Genomic DNA, 21,499 nt, shown 5'->3' with positions numbered 1-21,499 from the left:
CGTATACCTCGTATCGTCTGTAATACTACGTGGGGAAAGGACGAATCCGGTAATATCGACGGTCGAACAAGTCGTTAAACAGTGGCCCATTTAATCAGATAATTTCCAATTAGATTCAAGGAAAACCGTGATAGCATATACGTATATGTGTTATATATACATGCCTTTACCGCGGAATGTAACATGGACACTGTTGTAGGTAGGAACGTGCAGTGAAGTATTACTTTTAACCGTGTTATTAGTTTATAACGTTCGAGTATATGCATTTACCGGTAGTTTTTGGAACGAATCGCGTGAATCCACGTGTTTACGATAAGGTCCGAAATCCGGATCCGGATATTTCATATTAACAGATCGATAATTTGCATACTCTTGCAATCGTTGTGTGACCGCACGGTAAATTTTCTGCTAAGGTTGTTTTGGAGAAATTGTTTCTTTTGCGTTCGAGATTCGAGCGCACGCACAATCGCTAGTAATTTCGATCGACGCAATTTACACGTCGAAATTGATAATTTCCTTCGAAAACTGGTTCATAGTTACCGAATACGAACAAGGGTTATGTAATTTATCAAATTTCTCTAACGGATGATCGTGTCTATGCAGAATTTCTCGTCGTGATGAATCAGTACGATTCGATTGACTTATCTATATTAGAATTATATTTTCCCCCATTTATAAGTGTGTTAGAATTTCTCGTAATTATTCGAAACAACCAAACTCTGTCGTATGTTTTTTTACTATCTATGAGCTATCTGCAAATGCATGTATAACGCTGTATCGATATAATGGTTATTTACTTTTTTAGGCTAAATTTTCTATAAGAGCATTACTTTTATCTTTTCGACGAATCGCAAAATCAAAATGCAAAAACAAATTTTATCAGTAAGTATATTTTGTGGATGTTTTGCTTCTAGGTCAAAGGGCAAGAATTAAACTGATCAAGTAATCTCTGTGTATGGTCGATTTTACATTTCACGGGACTGGTTTGCGAGTCCTATGTAACCTTGTTCTTGCGATAGGACAAATTATATAAGCCGGAAAGATGGTCAAACGTTATGAAAACAATATAACCTTCCAGTTCAATTGGAACCAAGTTGTGCAAGGATTTTGGCAAAGATATCCAAATCCCCACAGGTATATTGCAAGTATAGATTATTTGTTTTCCAACCATAAGAAATTACTTAACTTTTGGTTAATATTTGTACCAACAAATAAAAAATCAAACTTTTTATTTTAGCCTTCATGTTCTATCGGAGGATACTGTATCGAGAGAAATTAAAAATGGAATGCTCTATACTACACGACTACTCACAAAGACGAACAGATTACCTAAATGGGGGGAGAGATTTATCAGTAAAAATATTGTAAAAATTGTAGAAGAAAGCATTGTGGATCCAAAAACTAAGACATTAACGACTTATACAAGAAACCTAGGTTACACTAAAGTTATGGTAATGTGGCATTATGCAGTACAGCGATAAGATTTAAGTTCAATCTGAGACTTATGGTTCTTGTATTTTCTTTCCTCTGCAGAGTATCATGGAAAAAGTTGTCTACAAGGTTTGCGATGAAAATCCGAACTGGACGGTAGCACACAGATCAGCATGGATTGACAGTCACGTGTTCGGATTTAGTAGAGCCATCCAAGCGTTTGGATTGGACAGATTGAAAAAAAATTATACTCTAATGTACACCGGTTTTAATTACGTTTTGGCGCACATGTTTCCACACACGGCGCAATATATGAATCCGTCGCTGTCTCAAATGGGCTTTATTCATCGGGTAAGATCAAGACGCGATTTCCTAAAAAAAAAAATATTTCTGTGCCCGTCGACCGCAAAAATATTGCACGCAGTTTGATTATTTTCTTTCTCCTAGCTCGACGAAGGAATAAGATCTACACTGGCAGAAGACTTCCAACATTCCTTTCAAGGCAAGGCGGAGAAAGTGAAGGACGCTGCGAAGAAGGCCACGGATTTAGCGAAGAAAAAAGCTGGACCGCTTTACGCGGCGTGCCAACCACAGCAGTCGTAAACGATTTAGTGAGCGTAAGAAACGCTAAAGAATATTTTGTTGATAATTAACGATAAATTAAGGGAGAATTTTAAGACTTGACCGAGATTCTCGGCGGTCCTGTACGATAAGGCGCGTATCGTATAGAAACTAGAAGTAACTTTAACAGCCTTTGCATACAGCGATTCTTTCGTTCGTATAATAACTAGGTAGAGCCGACACAACGAAATTGTTAATAAGGATAATTCGTGTGTAAAATCCATTCACAAGTTCGGATACCTATACAACCTTACCTCCATAACGCAAGAGTCGTAGTAAATTGTCGCGTAAAGAGCACTACTGCGATAGTACTAAATGTTATATATTACAGTACCATTCCTTTCAACTGCCAATCCATTTTTAATTATTAAGAGTTGCATAATATGAGTGAGTAATTTGAGGTTTGAAACATAAAATCATCTTTTCTTCGATGACAATGGAAATTGTTTCATTTTGAGCTACTCTGATTGCATTTTCTCGGTTAAACAGTGTTGGACAAAATTTGATCAAAATTAATTTTGATTTCTTTGACATTGCATCGTTCCTATAGAATAATGAATCATCAAACTGATCTAATTGTTGATTAAGGTAATAGCGTGACACCATTGAAGAACGAACATTAATATAATTAACGATAGTCGCGAACGACTAATGATCAATTTGATTAACTAAAAATTCGTCATTTAATAAAAAAAAAGCGCAATATTAGAAAGCTTAACGATTAATTTAATTTCAATTGTACATTCATGAATTTGTTATTGCATTGCAAACGATACGCGTTGCGGCGTGAAATATAAGGAGTATTACCAAAGACATTTTTCTGAAAATTTCTACGAATTATATTCGCTAAATGAAATCATGATTCTCGTTGATCGAGTATTAAGTTTAAAAGGAAAATACGTGAGACTACCTGTGTCACATTGATTTTATTGAGATGTGTTGTGCATTTCTCTTTTTGATCGTCGAATCGACGCACCGGCACGACGATTTAATTTTATCTCTAACGGTTTGTATCGGTATTCGATGCTTGGTACTTAACGACAACTGTGAAATTTGAATTTTACATGCAATCGCGAACAATTAATGCAAATTTCTTTGGGTTGCGCGTGCAAGTTTATAGTCTCTGCAGTCCCTGTACATAGTAAACATTTGTATAAATGCAGTTACAAAGAATATATAGCGAATCTATGTTGCACTAAATTGTAATATAATAGAGTCTAATTATAGTCGGCATTGTCCATAAATAGTGCAAAGATCGACGTATCACATGGACAGAGATATGTATTAGAATACAGAAATATACATATGTTAAAAAAAAAACAAGATTTAATATTTATTATTGATTTTTTCCCCATAATCGAGACTGGCACAAACCATACTGGTTAATGACCCCCTCCTTCGCGAAAGCAAATAATCTTTGTGTCATTAATTTTACGAAAGCTAAATTACACGTAACAAAAGTGTGAATTAAATAACAAATGTAGTATTCGTGAGAATTATTACTTCGATCGGAAACAAAATTTAAACTTTTAAGTACACGGTATACGATTCATTAATAAAATCGAATCATTTTGTGAAAATAGAAAACTATATTTGCTGTTCTTTAAATACGATTTCTTTCACCTAAAGTGCACAAAATTTGTCGCTAAATATAACTTCAAAATAGGTTTCAAATATAAAAACAAAATCGTAGAATGATTTTGTATGAATTAATGATTTATACATTGGACAAACATAAAGAGGAATCTCGGTAACAAGTGAAGTGAGCGTTGTTTTCTTTATTCAAAGCGCGTTTAGTCTTTTTTATTCTCCATTGGGGGTGCGTTGTGAGTAGGTTCTGGTTTCTGACTATAGGGGCGTGCACATAGCTATACCGCCACATACCACTGATCTCTATATTCTATATGCTGTATAGATATTATAGACTTTATAGTATAGACTCTACATTGTAGAGATAAGTAGCATAAGCCTGGTCTCAATAAAGTGTATTAGTGAATTTTGATCACGTGATAAGTTTTGTTTTCATATGTAACTTCATATTCCATGGAACGTACTATACTATATTTAAATATATAGATAAACTTCGACTTCTAATTGATAAAATGAGATTGGACACGTAAACCGATTAGCAATGATCGTAGTTCATTTAGGTAATATGAACAAGGTTTATTGAGGCCATGCATCACACACATATGTATATCTATATACATTCATCATATATGTCTATCATTCAGCGAAAAACTTGGTAAACAAAACCACGTGATTTTCAACAGGACCGAAACGACAGAATGTTGTGCCCCGATGAAGTACATATTTAATAGAAAATATAAGTTACTGTACTTTTATTATACATATACGTATGTATAATTACAGTTTTGTGGTAAAGGAGATGATGAAAGAAAATATATAAAGATATCAAATAAAGTAATAAAAATAAAAATATATTTATCAACGTATTATACGTTGAACCTACGTATACATATACATATACTTCCTTTTATCGTAAATCGCGTAATTTCGTTTACAGAAATGTCTTTTCGCTGTAAATTAGTATCTATAGGTATATTTCAATAATTATTGGAAATATCCTTCCTATTGTAATGTACAAAGCCCTTGTCGTTTGATCAAAGACGCCCAACAGATATTAATCAGTTCTAAAATATCAGGTGTCGTAACCCCGAATGGCTTTTTTTTAACTATAAAACACATTTACAATTTTTAATTCATAATATAATATCGACGACAGAAAATAACTCATGATCTATCGATGTTTATAAAACATCACATTCTATTACGATTACACACCTAGGGACCTATTACGAAATCTGTTTAATCGAAAGTTAAGTCAGGTACAGACACACCTAATAAATCTTCAATACCGATCAAAAAAAGGTAAGTTTGTAGGAGAAATGTATTTAAAATTTGTTAATTATTCTTGAATTGAGAAGCACCCTCTTTTTAGGTGCATCGCGGGATTACTAAAAATTCTATTCAATATTGGTATAAATACTGGAATTTCTTGTATGAGCGGGTTTTAATAGTTTATTGTATTGATACTCACAAGTTTATATCATTAGTGAAATGTGGCTGCATATACAGATTTGAGTCAACTCTCCCCACTTTCAGAGAGTATGATAGCATGTTTTACGAACAATGGAGAGGATGCATTCGATGTAATACGCATGCGCAGTTTACGAATGCGAGATTATAAATAAAGCATTAGACGACTACTGTGTGAAGTTGTCATGGTGCACTTGTCGCATGATGGCGCAACATGTTGACCGCTCAGGCACACCGGCAGCTCTTTTATTACTTGTTTTTACGATATTCAATTTAGTATACGCTAATGCATTTACAGGAGTGAAAGTATTTAATAATCCGAGAGTGAAATCAGTGAATGTCTTAAGTATAAATCAATCTCACACGCGAGAACACCTGTCTGTTAATTCAGGTTTCTTGATTGAAATTCTTGGCACCGGCCTCGAGCACAACGTTTTTCTACGCTGGTCACCTACATCCGACAATTGCAATTCAAACAACAAATTGAACGCGATCTGGATTGCACCAAACGGCAGTCGTGCGATATATGAATTTGTCCAAGTTCCCAATTTTAAGGTTACCACAATCTATTTCTGTCTAAGAATCGTCACCAGATTCGGCGAAACATGGACCAATCTTGGACGCAACTTTACTATCAATCCTCCGTTGCAATCGGAGTAAGTTTTAAATACTCAATAACGTAACTTTTGCTTAACAGCACTGAACAAAATTCCCTTTACTAATAATAGTTAACCACCTTATGACATGGCATAATTTTTTTTTAAAAAGGATGAAAATAGCAATATTACTGACAACAACGAGCTTATTTTATAATATTACAATTATGCACATCGAATTTGTATTATTTCCGTGATACAGTGTAATATCAATGAAGAATTCCCTTTATTCAATTCATTTTGTTTATATGCTTAAATGTCAATAGTTTAAATATTTTCAGTTGATAGATGGCTTATATATATATAAAAAAATATTTAAACATAATTTTAATTTTGAAAAAGCAAAATACATTATTCTGTTATGTTTTTAATTATAATTTGAGGAATGGTGCTGACCTTGACCTAGATATCTATATCTATCTCTATGAATGCAGACAATTAGCAAAATCTATTATAAACAGTAGGCTGGTTAATTTTTTAAATTAATGAAAATAAAGTATATTGTGTATAAATTACTGTGAATTTTTTTTCCTAAAATAATAATGCATTCATTAATTTGGTTATTTAAAAAACTGGAAAAATACTTTGACATCAATTATTGATTTTCTTTTCTTTTCTGGTTTAAATAGTAACTTTTCCATTTTCTATATTACTTGTGTGTTTTATTCCCAGAAAATATTTTCGTACACGCCGTGCTGATCCACCACCTATTGTCAATGATGATCATAAAAAGTTAATAGCCGAACATCCCTTTAAGGAAGCATTTATCGAAGGCTTGAGAATAGAAATAGCAGCCAAGGATCCCAGTTATAGCAGTGATGGAATTCCTGAGATATTGGCTGGAAGTAAAGCAGTTATAAGATTATTTGGCTTTGGTATCACAGAAGATACTTTGGTCACTTTCACGGATGAACCGGCGGAAAGGGGTTCTATCTGTGATAAAATTAAAAGCAATGAGTTTCTAGTGAGCATTTAATTGTGTTGTTTCTTAATTTCCTGCTTAAGAAGACACGTGCATAAATACTATCTTAAAAATGTGTGGTTGCTGTAGGTAAAGAATGTAAAGAATCATACTGCAACTATTGATGTGGTATTGCCACTTGGTTCCCCATTTTATGTGTGTGTAAAACAACCAATATATGGAAAAGAAGGTTCAGATCTTCTGCTGTTTAAACATCAAGGTACTGAAACATGGAATACCGTAAGTATTATTTTTCATTTGGAAACAAATTGAATAGCATCAAAAATTATTTCATTAAATATGTCTGTTTAATAACAATTATTTACAGATTTATACGTACGAGAAATTTTTGCCACTTTGGCTTGGTATTGTAATTATTCTCATGTGTCTTAGTTTTTCTGCTCTGTTCTCTGGTCTGAACCTGGGATTAATGGCAATGGATAGAACTGAACTAAAAATACTGTGTAATACTGGAACAGAGAAGGTAGTTTTGTTTATATTGAATAGATTTTATTTTATAATTATAATTGTGTACTAATTTCATAATTCTTTAATTATTGGCGCATTGAAGGAAAAACAGTATGCAAGGACAATACAACCAGTGAGGAATCATGGAAATTATTTGCTGTGTTCAATACTGTTCTCGAACGTTCTGGTGAATTCGATCTTCACTATTTTATTAGATGACTTGACTTCAGGATTAGTTGCTGTTATCTGCTCCACCTTAGCTATTGTAATTTTTGGTGAAATTTCACCGCAAGTATGTATATTTATAAAGATATATTCCATTTCTTATGATTTATTTATTGTTGATCCATCGACGACATTAAATCGAAATATATTATATGGATGTAATACTTTTCAGGCTATTTGCAGTAGACATGGATTGTGTATTGGAGCTAAGACGATTTACATAACAAAATTGACCATGATATTAACATTTCCATTGAGCTATCCTATTAGCAAACTTTTAGACGTTTTGCTTGGCGAAGAAATTGGCAACGTCTATAATCGCGAACGTTTGAAGGAACTTGTGAGGGTGAGTAAAACACTCGACCAGTATATTTCATTACTTTCACAATATATATTTAATATAGTGTTTTTGATTGTAATTTGAAGTATACATTATCAAACATCTTTTCAAACTTTTACTGTTATGGATCTTATCAGAATGAGCGTGGATAGGGCAGATAATTATACTGACATCTAAATTCAATCATATGTAGGTAAGATACTGATCTACTGACGTTTGCTTGAAGTTTTCACAATAAACTTTTCTATAGAGTACATGTTAGATTACTTATCAATGTGAAACTTAAATAAGATAACTTTTCATACTCATACTGTACTAATTTAAGATGAACTTATCGTTAAAATGTACTTCTATGAGATACAAGTGTATGTAGAGTGGACGGCATAAAACTTGTCATGACGTCATAGGTGCACGAACGCCGTCGACGAAGAAGCGATCCTCGTTCAAACGCCGCGTGTGCGCAGTTATATGCGCAGAAGATTATCGAGCGTTGATTGGTATTACTACACAGTCGACACAGTGTAGATCGCAGGGGTGGCGCGTGCATTGTTAAGTGGTTTGATACCTGATGCACGCGTGGAATTTGAACGAGGATCGCTTTTGTATCATTCGATGTACACGCATATGTATGAACACGAGTAAACAGAGAAATAACTTGTGTAACTAATAATCGAAACTCCTTACAAGACTCCTTTTATTCTTATATAATGTAATAACATTGTTAAAGATTTGATAGTAGTTCATGTGAGACCATACTATGTCAATGTTGCTTGTAGGTAACAACAGGGTACAATGATTTAGAAAAAGACGAAGTGAACATTATTGCTGGAGCATTAGAATTACGAAAAAAAACTGTGGCAGATGTAATGACAAAAATTGAAGATGTATACATGTTGGATTACAATGCTATTTTAGATTTTGAAACAGTGTCCGAGATCATGAAATCAGGTACATACTTTTTATCGTTTATGTACATATTTACTGAAACAATTGTTTTAAAAACAATTAATTTATATAAATAAATTTTTATAGTGTTTATTGTTATTAATTTTCAGGTTTTTCGCGAATACCAGTATTTGAAGGGACAAGAACAAACATAGTAACAATGCTTTACATTAAAGATCTTGCATTTGTTGATCCAGATGATAACATGCCGTTAAAAACTTTATGTCAATTTTATAAAAACCAATGCAATTTTATTTTTGAAGATGTTACATTAGACATAATGTTTAAACAATTTAAAGAAGGTCAGTGTTTTTTTTTAAATAAATGTTATTCGTGTAATATAAGTGTCTTAAAAGTAGACATATAATAAACATACACACTTATTTTAGGTCATAAAGGTCATATGGCATTTGTTCAAAGAGTAAATAACGAAGGCGAAGGGGATCCATTTTATGAAGTAATAGGATTGGTCACATTGGAAGATGTTATAGAAGAATTGATTCAAGCTGAGATCATGGATGAAACGGATGTTTTCAGTAAGATTCATTAACAATTTAAAATAGATATCTTTATATTTCTGAATGAAATTTATACCAAATGTGATTTCCCACAGCGGATAACAGAACTAAACGTAGGAGACAAGCTAAGCATAAAATACAAGATTTTACTGTGTTCGCGGAGAAGAAAGAAAATCAACGAATTCATATATCACCGCAGTTGACATTGGCCATGTTTCAGTATTTGTCTACAAGTAGGAAGAAGTGTTTTGATTTAAGAAAATATGAGATTTATATAAAAATCTATTGTAATACTCTTAAAATACATCTGAGTGTAATGTATAATCCACAGCTGTAGATGCATTTAAGCCCGATACAATATCGGAAACTATTTTACGTCGTTTGCTTAAACAAGATATTATTTATCATATCAAAGTCAAATCGCGTGAAAAGGCGAAAAACGACCCGGTGGCCGTGATTTATCAACAAGGAAAAGCAGTCGATTATTTTGTTTTGATCTTGGAAGGTCGAGTAGAAGTCACAGTCGGCAAAGAGAATATGATGTTTGAAAGTGGCCCATTTACATATTTCGGTTCCCAAGCGCTCACCGTTAATATAGGAGTTGGTAAGATTTATAACAAATTTATCCTTTAAATATGATCTTTACCGAGTTTCTTATACATCGTACTTTTCAGCGGAATCGCCCACTAATACGAATCCTCAGGCAGTGGGAAGCATACAATCGATCAACCTGGATTCTATGTTACGATGCACATTTGTTCCGGACTACACAGTGCGTGCAGTAACGGAAGTGTTTTACGTTAAAATCAAAAGATCCCTATATTTGGCTGCAAAACGAGCTACACTACTGGAGAAAAGCCAAAAAGATCCGTTACCCGGCCACGAACAATTCGACGACGAAGTAGAAAAGGTTAATTATTATATGAAACGTTCATAAAATTGCAATCTATGAGAACATCGTCGAATTGTTGCATAAACCTTTTTATGATTTTTCATTTTTAGTTACTGCACTCTTTGGACGAGGATGATCGCAGTGTGCCAGAATCTCCGGTGTTACCAATTGATAAGGAAAAAGAGATTAAAAAGGAAAAGGACAGTATTCAATCTCCCGTTCATAGCGCAACTGCTCCAACCTCGCCTGCTCCAGTCAGTGCTAGCCCCGTCACGCATTCGAAGTTTATTTCATCGTATAGCGACCATAATGGCAAACTCAAGAATTCTCCAATAAAGGTATCTTTTATGTTATAGTTTCATTATTTTTTTTTATCAAAAGTATAACAGTAGAGAACAATAATTTTGTACATTATATTTCAGACATCCTCGGTAACAAGTCCCACCGAGGGGCAAAATAAATTGGATTTGGATACGGAAATTCTTGTCCGCCAAGAAGCAAACAGAGTGATGTCGGTAAAGAAATTAATCGAAGATGAAGAAAGGACGAATCTCCTGCCTAAGCAAGAGGATTCTTAACGTTCGGAGAATAGTCGACGATGATTAACCATGTCGACGCTATTGGACTTGCAGGTATCAAACAACGAAGAGCAGGAAAAACCTCTATGACATACAATGCTATCATGGCATTATGTACTTAACAAATTACTTAAATATTTATCGCAAAACAAATCGATAGCCGATCATGCGAGTTTTAAGTTTTAAATAGATGGCTCAGAGACTGTCCGCGACATCCTAGTTCTATGAAGTTAGTACGCTCAGGGAAGATTGCCAAATTTACAGACGTTCTCTTATGCATTCAACTCTTCTCATAGTCTACATAAGTACCGTAATACGTAACCAAAACTCAAACATATTTTCACTGAACGAATGTCTTATTTCTGTTTAAGCGCCGCTTTACGAAGCATAATGGTTTTTTTGTTTTTCATAGGGAGCGAAACGCTCATTGAAAGTTGTATATTTTCACTGTCATAGAAAACTTCATCTTCTATTATTGACCGTAAAATGCACACATATTTTTAACAGTATCTAATTAACACCTGTAAATATCATTTTAGTCATGCATTTTTTTTTTAAAAAGCGAATCTTCTGAAATGTGCATTACATTTATAGCAATGAAATACACATCTACATGACATTTTATAACGATCGCATACCAATGTTATTCGTGTTCTTGTGTTCTTTAAAGAACGAAGCAGATTTCGAAAGGATTTAAAAAGATGAATACCGAACGAATATCGTTGGGGCGTTGTGATTTTATTTACCGTCGTAGGAGCAAAGAACGTATTTGATCAAACGCACGTTAGATGTGTAATAGAAGGAAGGACAAATCGAGAGAAACGTGTTTTAAAGAAAGTTTAAACGCATTATTTAATCGCCTTTATAAATACGTAGAGGAGATGACGTAGAGGGGGTTTTAAGATATTTGTTTTTGTTCAGTAATCTCGTTTTCCTTGTGTCATATTTCTGACACAAGTGTGAATAGTGTGAATAGAAATAACGAATAAATCCCTCATCTTTGTAATCGATAAGACCCTCGGTATATAACTACGGTAGTCCGTTATATTTTTATTCAGTGCCTTAACAAATTATAAAACTATGTTTAATCGTCTGTAATGAAATGCACTTTAATAGAAAATGAATATAATTTCAATATTAAATTTAAAATATACGTTCTTTTCGATCGACTCGCGTTGTTATGATATTACCGATTTAAATATTTTAAAAATGAAACAGATATTCGTTTGTCATACGCTTTCATACGATATATCATATTTATTACATACGTAGAAGATATACTCGTGTGACGTAAGAATTTAGTCACGTATTTCGAATGTAACGAAGTGTGCTTTTATTTCTGTTACTTGCTGTCTAAAACAAAAAATAATTTGCCAATGTAAACTGACGGTCAACGTTTGTACATATCCTGAGTTTGAAATAGATAAAGCTACCATTCTTCCACGAGAAGAAGGCAAAACGTTTTTACATCACCGCTTCCGTCGCTGTCCGCTGACTCACTGGTATTGGTCGAAAACGGTGACGAAGATCGGTGACAGCCAATCAGCGGGCTGCAGCAAGAGTGGGGATGTAAACACGCTGTGCCTTCTTCTCGTGGAAGGACGATAAGAACGAATAGAAATCTCCCTGAATTTTTAATTATCCCTAATAAAGAGATAATAATTATCTAATAAGATGTTAAATCTGCGAAGTAACGAAATAAGACAAAAAAAGAACGTATCGTCGGATTTTTTACGGAAATAATAATCGACTAGCGTACTTAACGTAAGATATATAGAACAAGTTCAACATATAGGATCATTAGAATAGCGGCAAGATCTACAGTTTCTCATTTCAATCATCACGACCTATCGTTATTTTCACTTAAAATTTAATAGTTAAACTGTTACTGCCATATTTTTTATACTTACTAATTGTTGTTTCGATGTTTGTTTTTAAAAGGAAATTTCAGATAATGAATCGAAAATTCAAAACTGATAACTACCGCTACACGAGTATCAGTTGTTCGAAAATTTTGAACGAAAATTCAATTTTAAACTGTCGAATTCTACGTATGCATGCTCATATTTCGCAAAGAGTATATCAATATTAGATTAGCGTGAACTGTACAAAATCGTTCAGATTTTATTTTTTATATACATATATGTCTATATTTATTGTTTGAACGATTTTAAGTAAACATATATGTTTGCATGTGTTTTGTAGCTTTGTGGAATGTTTTCGTAAATATGAAATAATGTGCGATATAGCTTTAAAATATATTCGTTTTAACATATTGTGTTTACGGTATTCTATATATTGCAAAAAAAATGAACGATCAATGTCAGTATATTTAAATGACATATAATTTCGAATTGCAATACGTACACACGCGGTACAATAGATACATATTATCTATTCTGTAGCATTTATTATTTTTATGCAATTTACTTTATTTTTATTGTTGATTATTTTTTCGTTGTTAATTTACAATAAAAGTTACACGCAACATTTTTGTAGTTCACTTAGTTATTAGATATTGGTTTAAAAAACTCATCTATTACACACGTTAAAATTCATTAATTCTTATAATTTTTCATAGAAACTATAGATGTTATTAACATTATGTCGATATACTTATATTCATACAAATCTTAAGTCACCTTTATGATCGATGTCTTAACTTACAGACGAAATTGTAACAAGAACAAAATTCATATTGTGTTACATTTGCAATGTGATATTTAGTTAACTAATATGTAAGGGCGTGCCGATAAACGAAAGTAGTGTTCCATACTGCTTACACCAATACAATTTTGTGCAATATCAGTTAAATTTCATCAAAACTGTTATCTAAGAGATTATTCATAATAATTTTTCATATCATTTTTTGATACAAAAAAGTTTGCTCGAATAAAGGCATGCATACCAAAAGATTAGCACGTTCAGTGTTGGTGTACAGCAGCGAAAATACTGCACATACTTTCAACAAAATTATATATTCTGTATTATCGTTACTATAGAATCGATGTGTGTCGATAAAAAAACTGTACATTCGAGAAAAATAGAGTCAAGTACATACACTATATCAACGTATTACTGTATACAAAAAATAAAAGTATAATTTCGTTTTCAAAGCACTAGTTTCTCTTTATTGACCTTGGTCAGACGATCGAGAGAAAATTTTCGATCGTTGAACGATAAAATCTAATTCTAATCCGGTACCCACCTATCTAATATTTTTTCACCTATTCCAAAAATACTTTATTGTGGTAAAATAAACATTGGTAAAACGCGAATTAATCAGAAATTATCGATGCGTAAAAAAAATATTTAATATTTTTATGTCGTTTAAAATTTATTGTAGTATCAGTTAACGATAAGGTTAACAGTCAATATTACACTGTTATATTTTGAAGAAGGAAACAACGAAGCACAAACTTGTAAAAATTTATGCGAAATGTATGGTGAGAGTATCATCGAAGGAATTATGTACCGGAAACGGTCTTTTAATTGGAGGTGGGAATAGATTATAAATTACATTATTGTATTATGCATATATCATGCATGTTGGAAAGGGTACAAACTTATTAATCAACTTAATATGCAGGAAACTGTGAGAAAATTTTTAAACCTGCGCAGAACAATGCGCGCCATGCACTGACTAGAAAACGACTCCCGATAGATGATGGTTGCTCGATGCTGACAGTTAGCAGGTAGCATCTGCAGGCGTCGGATGCGTTATTTGTAAGTCCGGGAAAACAGTACTTTTGCACGTTGTTATAAAATAATTTAACGAAAATGTTCATACTATTTTCTTTCTCTTTTTGTTTTCAGTGAATCAAAACTGTTTAAAGACCTCTGTTTTTATTTCCAACTAAAATTTTCTCAGGTTTATTATTTATAATTTCTTTTGCGTTTGATACTGGATTTACGCACCGTTTCAAAGGTACGTGCATTTTATACGCCTTTTCAAACGTATTTCACATAAGTAACTGTACAATTTTTTTGTATAATGATACCGATTCGCTTGTATTTTTGTTTTTTGAAGATGTTTCGTATAAAGGTGAATCGAAAAGCATCATTGAAATTACTGGAACTTGATCAATTTATGTAACGAAGGATGGCGCGTTAAACAGTTTTTATTACCGTTTAAAGTGAAATTACCAAGTAAATCATAGATCGCGTTGCGAAGTGAATCGTATTAAGTAAAATGCATAATACAACGTAGGTAGAAACGAAGAGAAATGCCCGAGATTCCTGTTTATCGATAATAGATAAAAGAAAACGATTTATTGCGATGGCTACGAAGGAGAATTAAAACTCGACTATTCTTTATTTGAAGGATCCGAGTCGAGATGGCGATAACGTCAGACAAATGAACCGCAATAAAATCATTTATTAACCCAAGAACTAGATTCGGTCGTGCAACAGAACTGTTAACGACAATTTATCGAAGTCAGCTCACCGTTTTCAGGATCGTTACCCGTTCCAACACTTGACGCGACAAAAAAATAATTGTACTTACTCTGGTCATGGACAAAAGTTCTTTGAGAATGAGACGAGAACTTGCGGCGCGGTAATTGCATGAAATGAACGAGAATTTCTGTCTTTGTAGGGTAAAAGCCGCTCCCTCCGGTCATTAGGATATTTCAGTTCCTTTGCTGATGCGAAATTCAACCTCGATCTCCCTTTTTCTTTTTTCTCATACAAACAATACCGATGTTTCATCAGTTTTATAAATATCCGAGCATATAAAAAAAAGAAAAAAAAACATATCTTGTCTCCTCTATCGTATATTTGTCCACAATTCGACTTGTCAGATGCTTTTATTGAATCCTTGTTGCCATTGTCGTTATTTTTATCGACCATTTTGCTTAGCCAATCTCCGTGCGAGTAAAAACACAGCCTCGATAATATGCTCCCGATCGACGACGAAAATTCAAAATATCGATTCTCGATAAGAAGAATAGATAATCGACATAATCGAAGAAAGAGGGATCGATCGATTGACTCCGTGGTTCCTAAATCTCTTCGAGCAAGTTTACGCGCGTAAACGTCGCGAGGGAGACAATTTGTAAAGGAATACGATACCCGTGGTTCCGCGTGAACTTCTCCGAACGGACCGCCGCGCCGCGGCGCCTCAAAGAAGAGAACGCTTTCATCGCTTTTTTTAAATCTAACGAACGTGATAATCTTCTTCGAGCTGTAAACTTTCGTAAATGTTTTCCGAAGCTCTGTCTCGGATTACTATTCCGTTTATCGGCCCGTTAAAAATAGGAGGCAAGACAAAGAAATCGTTTACACGCGAACCGCGAATCGATTCGGCTTGAAAGGCCCGTAGTACGTGCACGCTTGGCGTTTCGTAGTGTTTCGCGTAAAATAGAGAACGTTCCAAGGAGGGGGGACATTTTAGAGAAACTATTTTGAAAAGCTTAGCTAGGTGCTTGATTCGATACGACCGATCGAGAGAGTCACGGATAAAGATGCTCCGCGGTAGGCAATATCCGTTGCGTGTGGCCAAGGTTGAATGAACAAAAGAGAGAGATTCGAACGTGGATGATAAAAAGACTACCCTTATCTCATTTCGCATCGTTCGTCTCTATCGAGGAATCTCGGCTACGCTAATTGGCACTCGAAATCGATCTACGTACTTGGTCTCCCAAAAAATATATTAGGCTGGTGCACACCGAATATCGTCGTTCCAGTGGTTCTCAAAGTTTCATTTCATCTACGACATTTAAAATGCACTTATAGATCGGAATAGAATATTTAAACTCCTGATTATCCAGTAGCGTAAACTAATTTTGTTTCACCATTTCGAGAGTATAACTTCTACGTGATAATTTTTGTTTTTATGCAGGGTGTTCGATCAACCCCGGGGAAAAATTTTAATGGCAGATTCTAGAGGCCAAAATAAGACGAAAATCAAGAATACCAATTTGTCGATAAAGACTTCGTTAAAAAGTTATTAACAATTAAATTCAAAAACTTCAAATCGTTCTGGAAAAATTATTTTCGATTGCGGGGGTCAATTACAATCATTTTTGGTGAATAGACATACCCCCGAAATCTTGCGCATTTTCGAGAAAAAAATTCAGTACGGTCGGTACTTTGAACGTTAATAACTTTTTAACAAAGCCTTCATCAACAAATTGGTATTCTTGATTTTCGTCTTATTTTGGCCTCTAGAATCCTCTATTAAAATTTTCCCAGGGGTGGACGAACACGCTGTATATACATATATATTTAAAACATTTTTACCGTTCTAAATTAATTGTAAACCCGCGACATGCTCTAAACTTTTATCGTGGAGCACTATTCATCGTACCAGTACAATACATTTGAACATGGTTCATAATAGACACCTGTTACTCTCAACAGTGTATCGCGAGTACAATTTAACGCGATACAGATATCAATAAAGCGATGCGATCGATCGTAACTGACACTAATAGACCGCAAGTTGGTTGTCCAGAAGTTAAATTGCATTAAACGATTCGTCTGTTACAGACTCGATAAGTCCTATCAACCGGATACAGCGAGCGACTAAGCGCCAATATAAAAGCCTGCTAAAATGCCGAGCGTCGTTCGAAGAACGGTCTCGCGGAACAAGGAACAGTAAAACGGAACCCAATTAAGAAACGAATATACTCACGACACACAGTGTTTAATTTCTTCGAAACGATGACGACGGGGTTTAAAGACAAGAAGACGTCGGAATTAAAAATAAATTCGTCGAGAAAACGGAGCGCAAGGGTTTAAACGATGAGCCCGGTAGCTCGTCCTTGGCACGATAGCGGAACGTCGATGATTTAAAAAATGAACTCGTCTTACCTTTGGGGCGAAGACGAAGAATGGGGAGCACGATATTACTTCACTTACTACAGTCAATTCGGGAATCGACAAGGAGCCAGCGCCGTCGAGGTGAGTTTATCGCGTTGCGATTCGTTAGCTTCTGTAAAATCGTTGTTTCGTCGTGTTGCCGCATAACCGTCGCCACGCGCGAACTTATTAATTAGCAGCGGCATCGCTCGAAAACTTGTGTCTCATTAGAGATGCGAACAATGCTGCAAATGCGTCCTAGTTTTGCTTCAGACACAGATTTTACGACGCGAAACCGGGGAATAATTACGATCGACTGTGACCATCGGAAGTTTCGTTGATGTACGATTCTGCGTATACTCTTAGGTTAGGGTCACACGAGCGTCGAAACGACGTGCGTTGCTACGTTCTTCCTTGTCCTTGCGATCGAAAACAACCAAAGCAGACAAGACCGGCGTTTCTATGTCTGCCTTGATTGTTTTCAATTGTAAGGACAAGATGTCGTTTCAACGCTCGTGTGCCCCCGGCTGCCGTCGTTCGGCTGTCTGTCGGCGCGACATTGCAAGTAAACGCGACGTATTGTCGTAAGCGACATACTGACTTTAACAAACTACCGACACCTTTGTAATTATGCCGCATTCTGGAATGGCCTCGAACCTCCGAGAAGGTGTCGATGTTTTACTTCAGGGGACACGAGACAAGGGGCACGAGCCTCCAGACTCGATCTAGACACCGAACCAGTACATAAAAATACATTTTATTGTCGTTAACCTATGGCTTTCGTTTATTACGTTCCTTCCCCGTATCACCGGGTTATCCTCTACAGAGACAAGTCTCGTGCCCACAGGTGGTGATATTGGCCATTAGCTTCGTTCTAGCGGTTGGTGCCAATTTGGGAATAGCCGGCTGTATACTTAGGTACAAGGAAATGAGAACGCCCACGAACCTGTGCCTGGTAAATTTGGCTGCCGCCGATCTGTTATTTACTGTTGGCGTCCCAGCAATCGCGTACACTAGATTAACGCAGTCTTGGCAACTCGGTGAAACGATCTGCAGATTACTACCTTATTCACAGGTAAAATCTCTACTATAGATCTACAGATTTTATATTTTTTCTTTAAAACAATTTTCTAACCCTTTCTGGACTTGTACAATTTAGAGAAAAAAAACATGACACACTGGATATTAATATTAGACTCTTATCAAAATATGATCGTTTTAATTAGAACGAGAACAAAACATCGCGTGTACACGATAATAGGAGCAAGTTGTTGTCATTCGATAAACCCACCTTCACGGATCAAGGCCGTAATCACGCACGAAGGGCGGACCTATAAATACGATGCTCCTTTTAATGCGTTCTAGGCTCGATTCCTCCTTACGAGAAACAACGCACGAATTTAATATGAACTTACACTTTCCAGTCGTGTACATGCACACCGAGATAAAAAGATCGTTTTATATCGTTCCATAGTTTGTATTATGAACTAGAGAACATACATATTTTAATAAAATCACAACTGTTATTTTATACAGTGCTGGACATAAGTATTGGCACAGCGAGGTTGTGCTGGTACAAATGCTTATAATTACTAAACACATTAATTTGAAGGAAAAACTTTTTTACAGATTCGTTTATTATCTATTTTAGTTAATTACATAACAGAAGTAATAATATATATACATTGATTCACAAAACAATAACAAAAATGTATTTATTGAAGATTTTCATTAGTAGTTATAATTTTGTTTAGTAATTATAAGCATTTGTACCACCATAATCATGCTGTGCCAATACTTATGTCCAGCACTATAGCGTGCTTCCACGAGAAGAAGCACAGCGTGTTTACATCCCCACTCCTGTTCCAGTCCGCTGACTCACAAGCATTGGTTGAAAACGATGACGAAGATCGGTGACAGTCAATCAGCGGACTGCAGGAAGAGTGGGGATGTAAACACGCTGTGCCTTCTTCTCGTGGAAGAATGGTACATATTTCTCTGTTAGCGAAGAAGAGAATTTTACAGGAAACTAAACAATCTAATATTGGACCTGAATTATCTGCTGGTTTTTTCATTCCTTATAGTTTGTCTGCGGCTTTGTGCTCCTATGGACATTGACGTTTATATCAATGGACAGACATCGATGCTTAGCGATAGCTCCTTATAGAAGTGCCTTAACGAGGCCCAGAGTTTTAGCAGCCAGTCTCATCACGTGGATCATCGCAGCTTTCGTTTTTCTACCGGTCATATTTTGGTTTAGACCGAAGGTATAAATATTTTTCCATTAATTTTAATTGACAGCTGTGCAATTAAAACTAATAAATACTGTCCATTAACGTTCGTTCAAATGCGCAGGATATCACGAACGAATTGACGATCTGCACTTTGGTCTTTCCACGAAACAAAATCGTCAACGTCTCGTTATGCTTCACATTACCGATCATCGTTCTTGCTTGTCTTTTACCTATGGCACTTCTGGTCTATCATTATCAGCGGATCTTTAAAAAAATTCTCGACTCCCGGAGCCGATGGGCCGTTCCATGCGTCACGCAAGTAATTCATTTACAATAAATACCATTTTCTAAATACAGGGTGTTCGGCCACCTCTGGGAAAAATTTTAATGGGAGATTCTAGGAATCAAAGTAAGACGAAAATCAAGAATACCAATTTGTTGATGGAGGCTTCGTTAAAAAGTTATTAACGTTTAAAGTTCCGCTTGTAGAACGGCGATCTGCGAACAGCTGCGTGCGCGTGATAGTGGTTCTCATTTAGCATGAGAAACTTTACTTATGACGTATCGACAGTCTTACAGTTTTGTGAATGAGAACCACTATCACGCGTACGCAGCTGTTCGCAGATTGCCGTTCCAGAGGCGGAACTTTAAACGTTAATAACTTTTTAACGAAGCCTCGATCAACAAATTGGTATTCTTGATTTTCGTCTTATTTTGGTCTCTAGAATCTCCCATTAAAATTTTTCCCAGAAGTGGCCGAACACCGTGTATGTGTACATACGTTAATTCCTCGATTCAAGACTTAATCTTTTTCTTCTTTTACGCTTACTATTAAGACTCATTTTCACTGGAAAAATCTCACTCTAATGCTCGAGTTCGTGATCGAATTCTATCGATCCTAGATTTAGGGCAGCCGTCGAATCCAATTTTTCGCCTTTGAACGAGGAGCTACTGTACTGTATTGTATTTTATAATTAAGCGTCTGTGTCACGGTCGTCTATTTCTAAATGGACGCGATAAATATATTCAGGGATTGGAGAGCGGCGCAACAGGTAGAAGAGACTCCGAGCTATCGGTGGTAGGAACTTTACTACCCTGGGCAGGAAGAAAGTTATCCACTGCATCGGTGACGGGTCGACAGGGCCGAACCGGTAGTCTTTCCCAACACGAGGAGATACGACTCCATAAGCATCTTCGAGTTGTACGAATTTTACTACTGAACGTGATAGCCGTTCTCGTAATGTGGCTTCCGATCACCACGGTGATGCTATTGATTTACGTGGACGGTAGAAGGCCTAACGAGAACACGAATTTTTTCCTGATGTCGCACCATTTTGTTTGGACCTTGATCGTAGCACAATTGAATACCGTGATCAATCCTCTGCTTTACGGTGTCTTTTCCGAAAACTTTCGAGTCTGTTTCGCGAAACTCTGGCGGCGCGACCTCGATGGTAACGCCAGAAACGCGGAACGCGGAGGATCCAAGAAAAGCTCCAAGTCATTAGAAGCTTTTCAGACTAGATTAGGTGGTAACAGAACGCCTAGTAGCTCGAGAAATCAACAAAACCAGTCAAAGAAAAGATCCAGTTGCAGTATAGGTAGCATCGTTGAAGTACCCAATTCGGAAAAGTTATGAGATACCGAAATATCGATTGACCAATGCATGCATATTTTGTGACTATCAGACAAAGGGCTTGTACGAAATATATTTATTAACCGTATGAAAATTTCAATGTTAAAAATCCACGGATTCTTCGAAAGTACTA

General features: G+C 35.5%; 3 protein-coding genes across 3 annotated transcripts; all 3 read left to right on the top strand.

Moving 5' to 3' along the window:
* The first annotated feature begins 205 nt into the window (after nt 1-205).
* Prel (preli-like) lies at nt 206-3,375 on the top strand. Its single transcript, XM_076775198.1, has 5 exons — nt 206-396; nt 915-1,134; nt 1,238-1,451; nt 1,534-1,782; nt 1,879-3,375. Exons 2-5 carry the CDS (start codon nt 1,043-1,045, stop codon nt 2,032-2,034), a joined length of 711 nt encoding a protein of 236 aa, XP_076631313.1. The 5' UTR covers nt 206-396; nt 915-1,042; the 3' UTR covers nt 2,035-3,375.
* Nucleotides 3,376-5,279: 1,904 nt separating this feature from the next.
* Uex (metal transporter uex) lies at nt 5,280-13,794 on the top strand. Its single transcript, XM_076774639.1, has 14 exons — nt 5,280-5,768; nt 6,441-6,732; nt 6,820-6,969; nt 7,058-7,213; nt 7,301-7,489; nt 7,595-7,768; nt 8,539-8,710; nt 8,818-9,009; nt 9,097-9,243; nt 9,321-9,458; nt 9,557-9,829; nt 9,900-10,135; nt 10,228-10,455; nt 10,540-13,794. Exons 1-14 carry the CDS (start codon nt 5,314-5,316, stop codon nt 10,693-10,695), a joined length of 2,958 nt encoding a protein of 985 aa, XP_076630754.1. The 5' UTR covers nt 5,280-5,313; the 3' UTR covers nt 10,696-13,794.
* Nucleotides 13,795-14,382: 588 nt separating this feature from the next.
* On the top strand, nt 14,383-21,499 carry LOC143346971 (neuropeptide Y receptor type 2-like). The gene is made up of 7 exons (XM_076775720.1): nt 14,383-14,421; nt 14,512-14,623; nt 17,188-17,601; nt 18,347-18,574; nt 19,584-19,766; nt 19,855-20,052; nt 20,764-21,499. Exons 3-7 carry the CDS (start codon nt 17,497-17,499, stop codon nt 21,367-21,369), a joined length of 1,320 nt encoding a protein of 439 aa, XP_076631835.1. The 5' UTR covers nt 14,383-14,421; nt 14,512-14,623; nt 17,188-17,496; the 3' UTR covers nt 21,370-21,499.

This window comes from Colletes latitarsis, chromosome 10, assembly GCF_051014445.1.
Source record: "Colletes latitarsis isolate SP2378_abdomen chromosome 10, iyColLati1, whole genome shotgun sequence".
Classification (NCBI taxonomy): Eukaryota; Metazoa; Arthropoda; class Insecta; order Hymenoptera; family Colletidae; genus Colletes; species Colletes latitarsis.
This window is presented reverse-complemented; position numbering and strand designations above follow the sequence as displayed.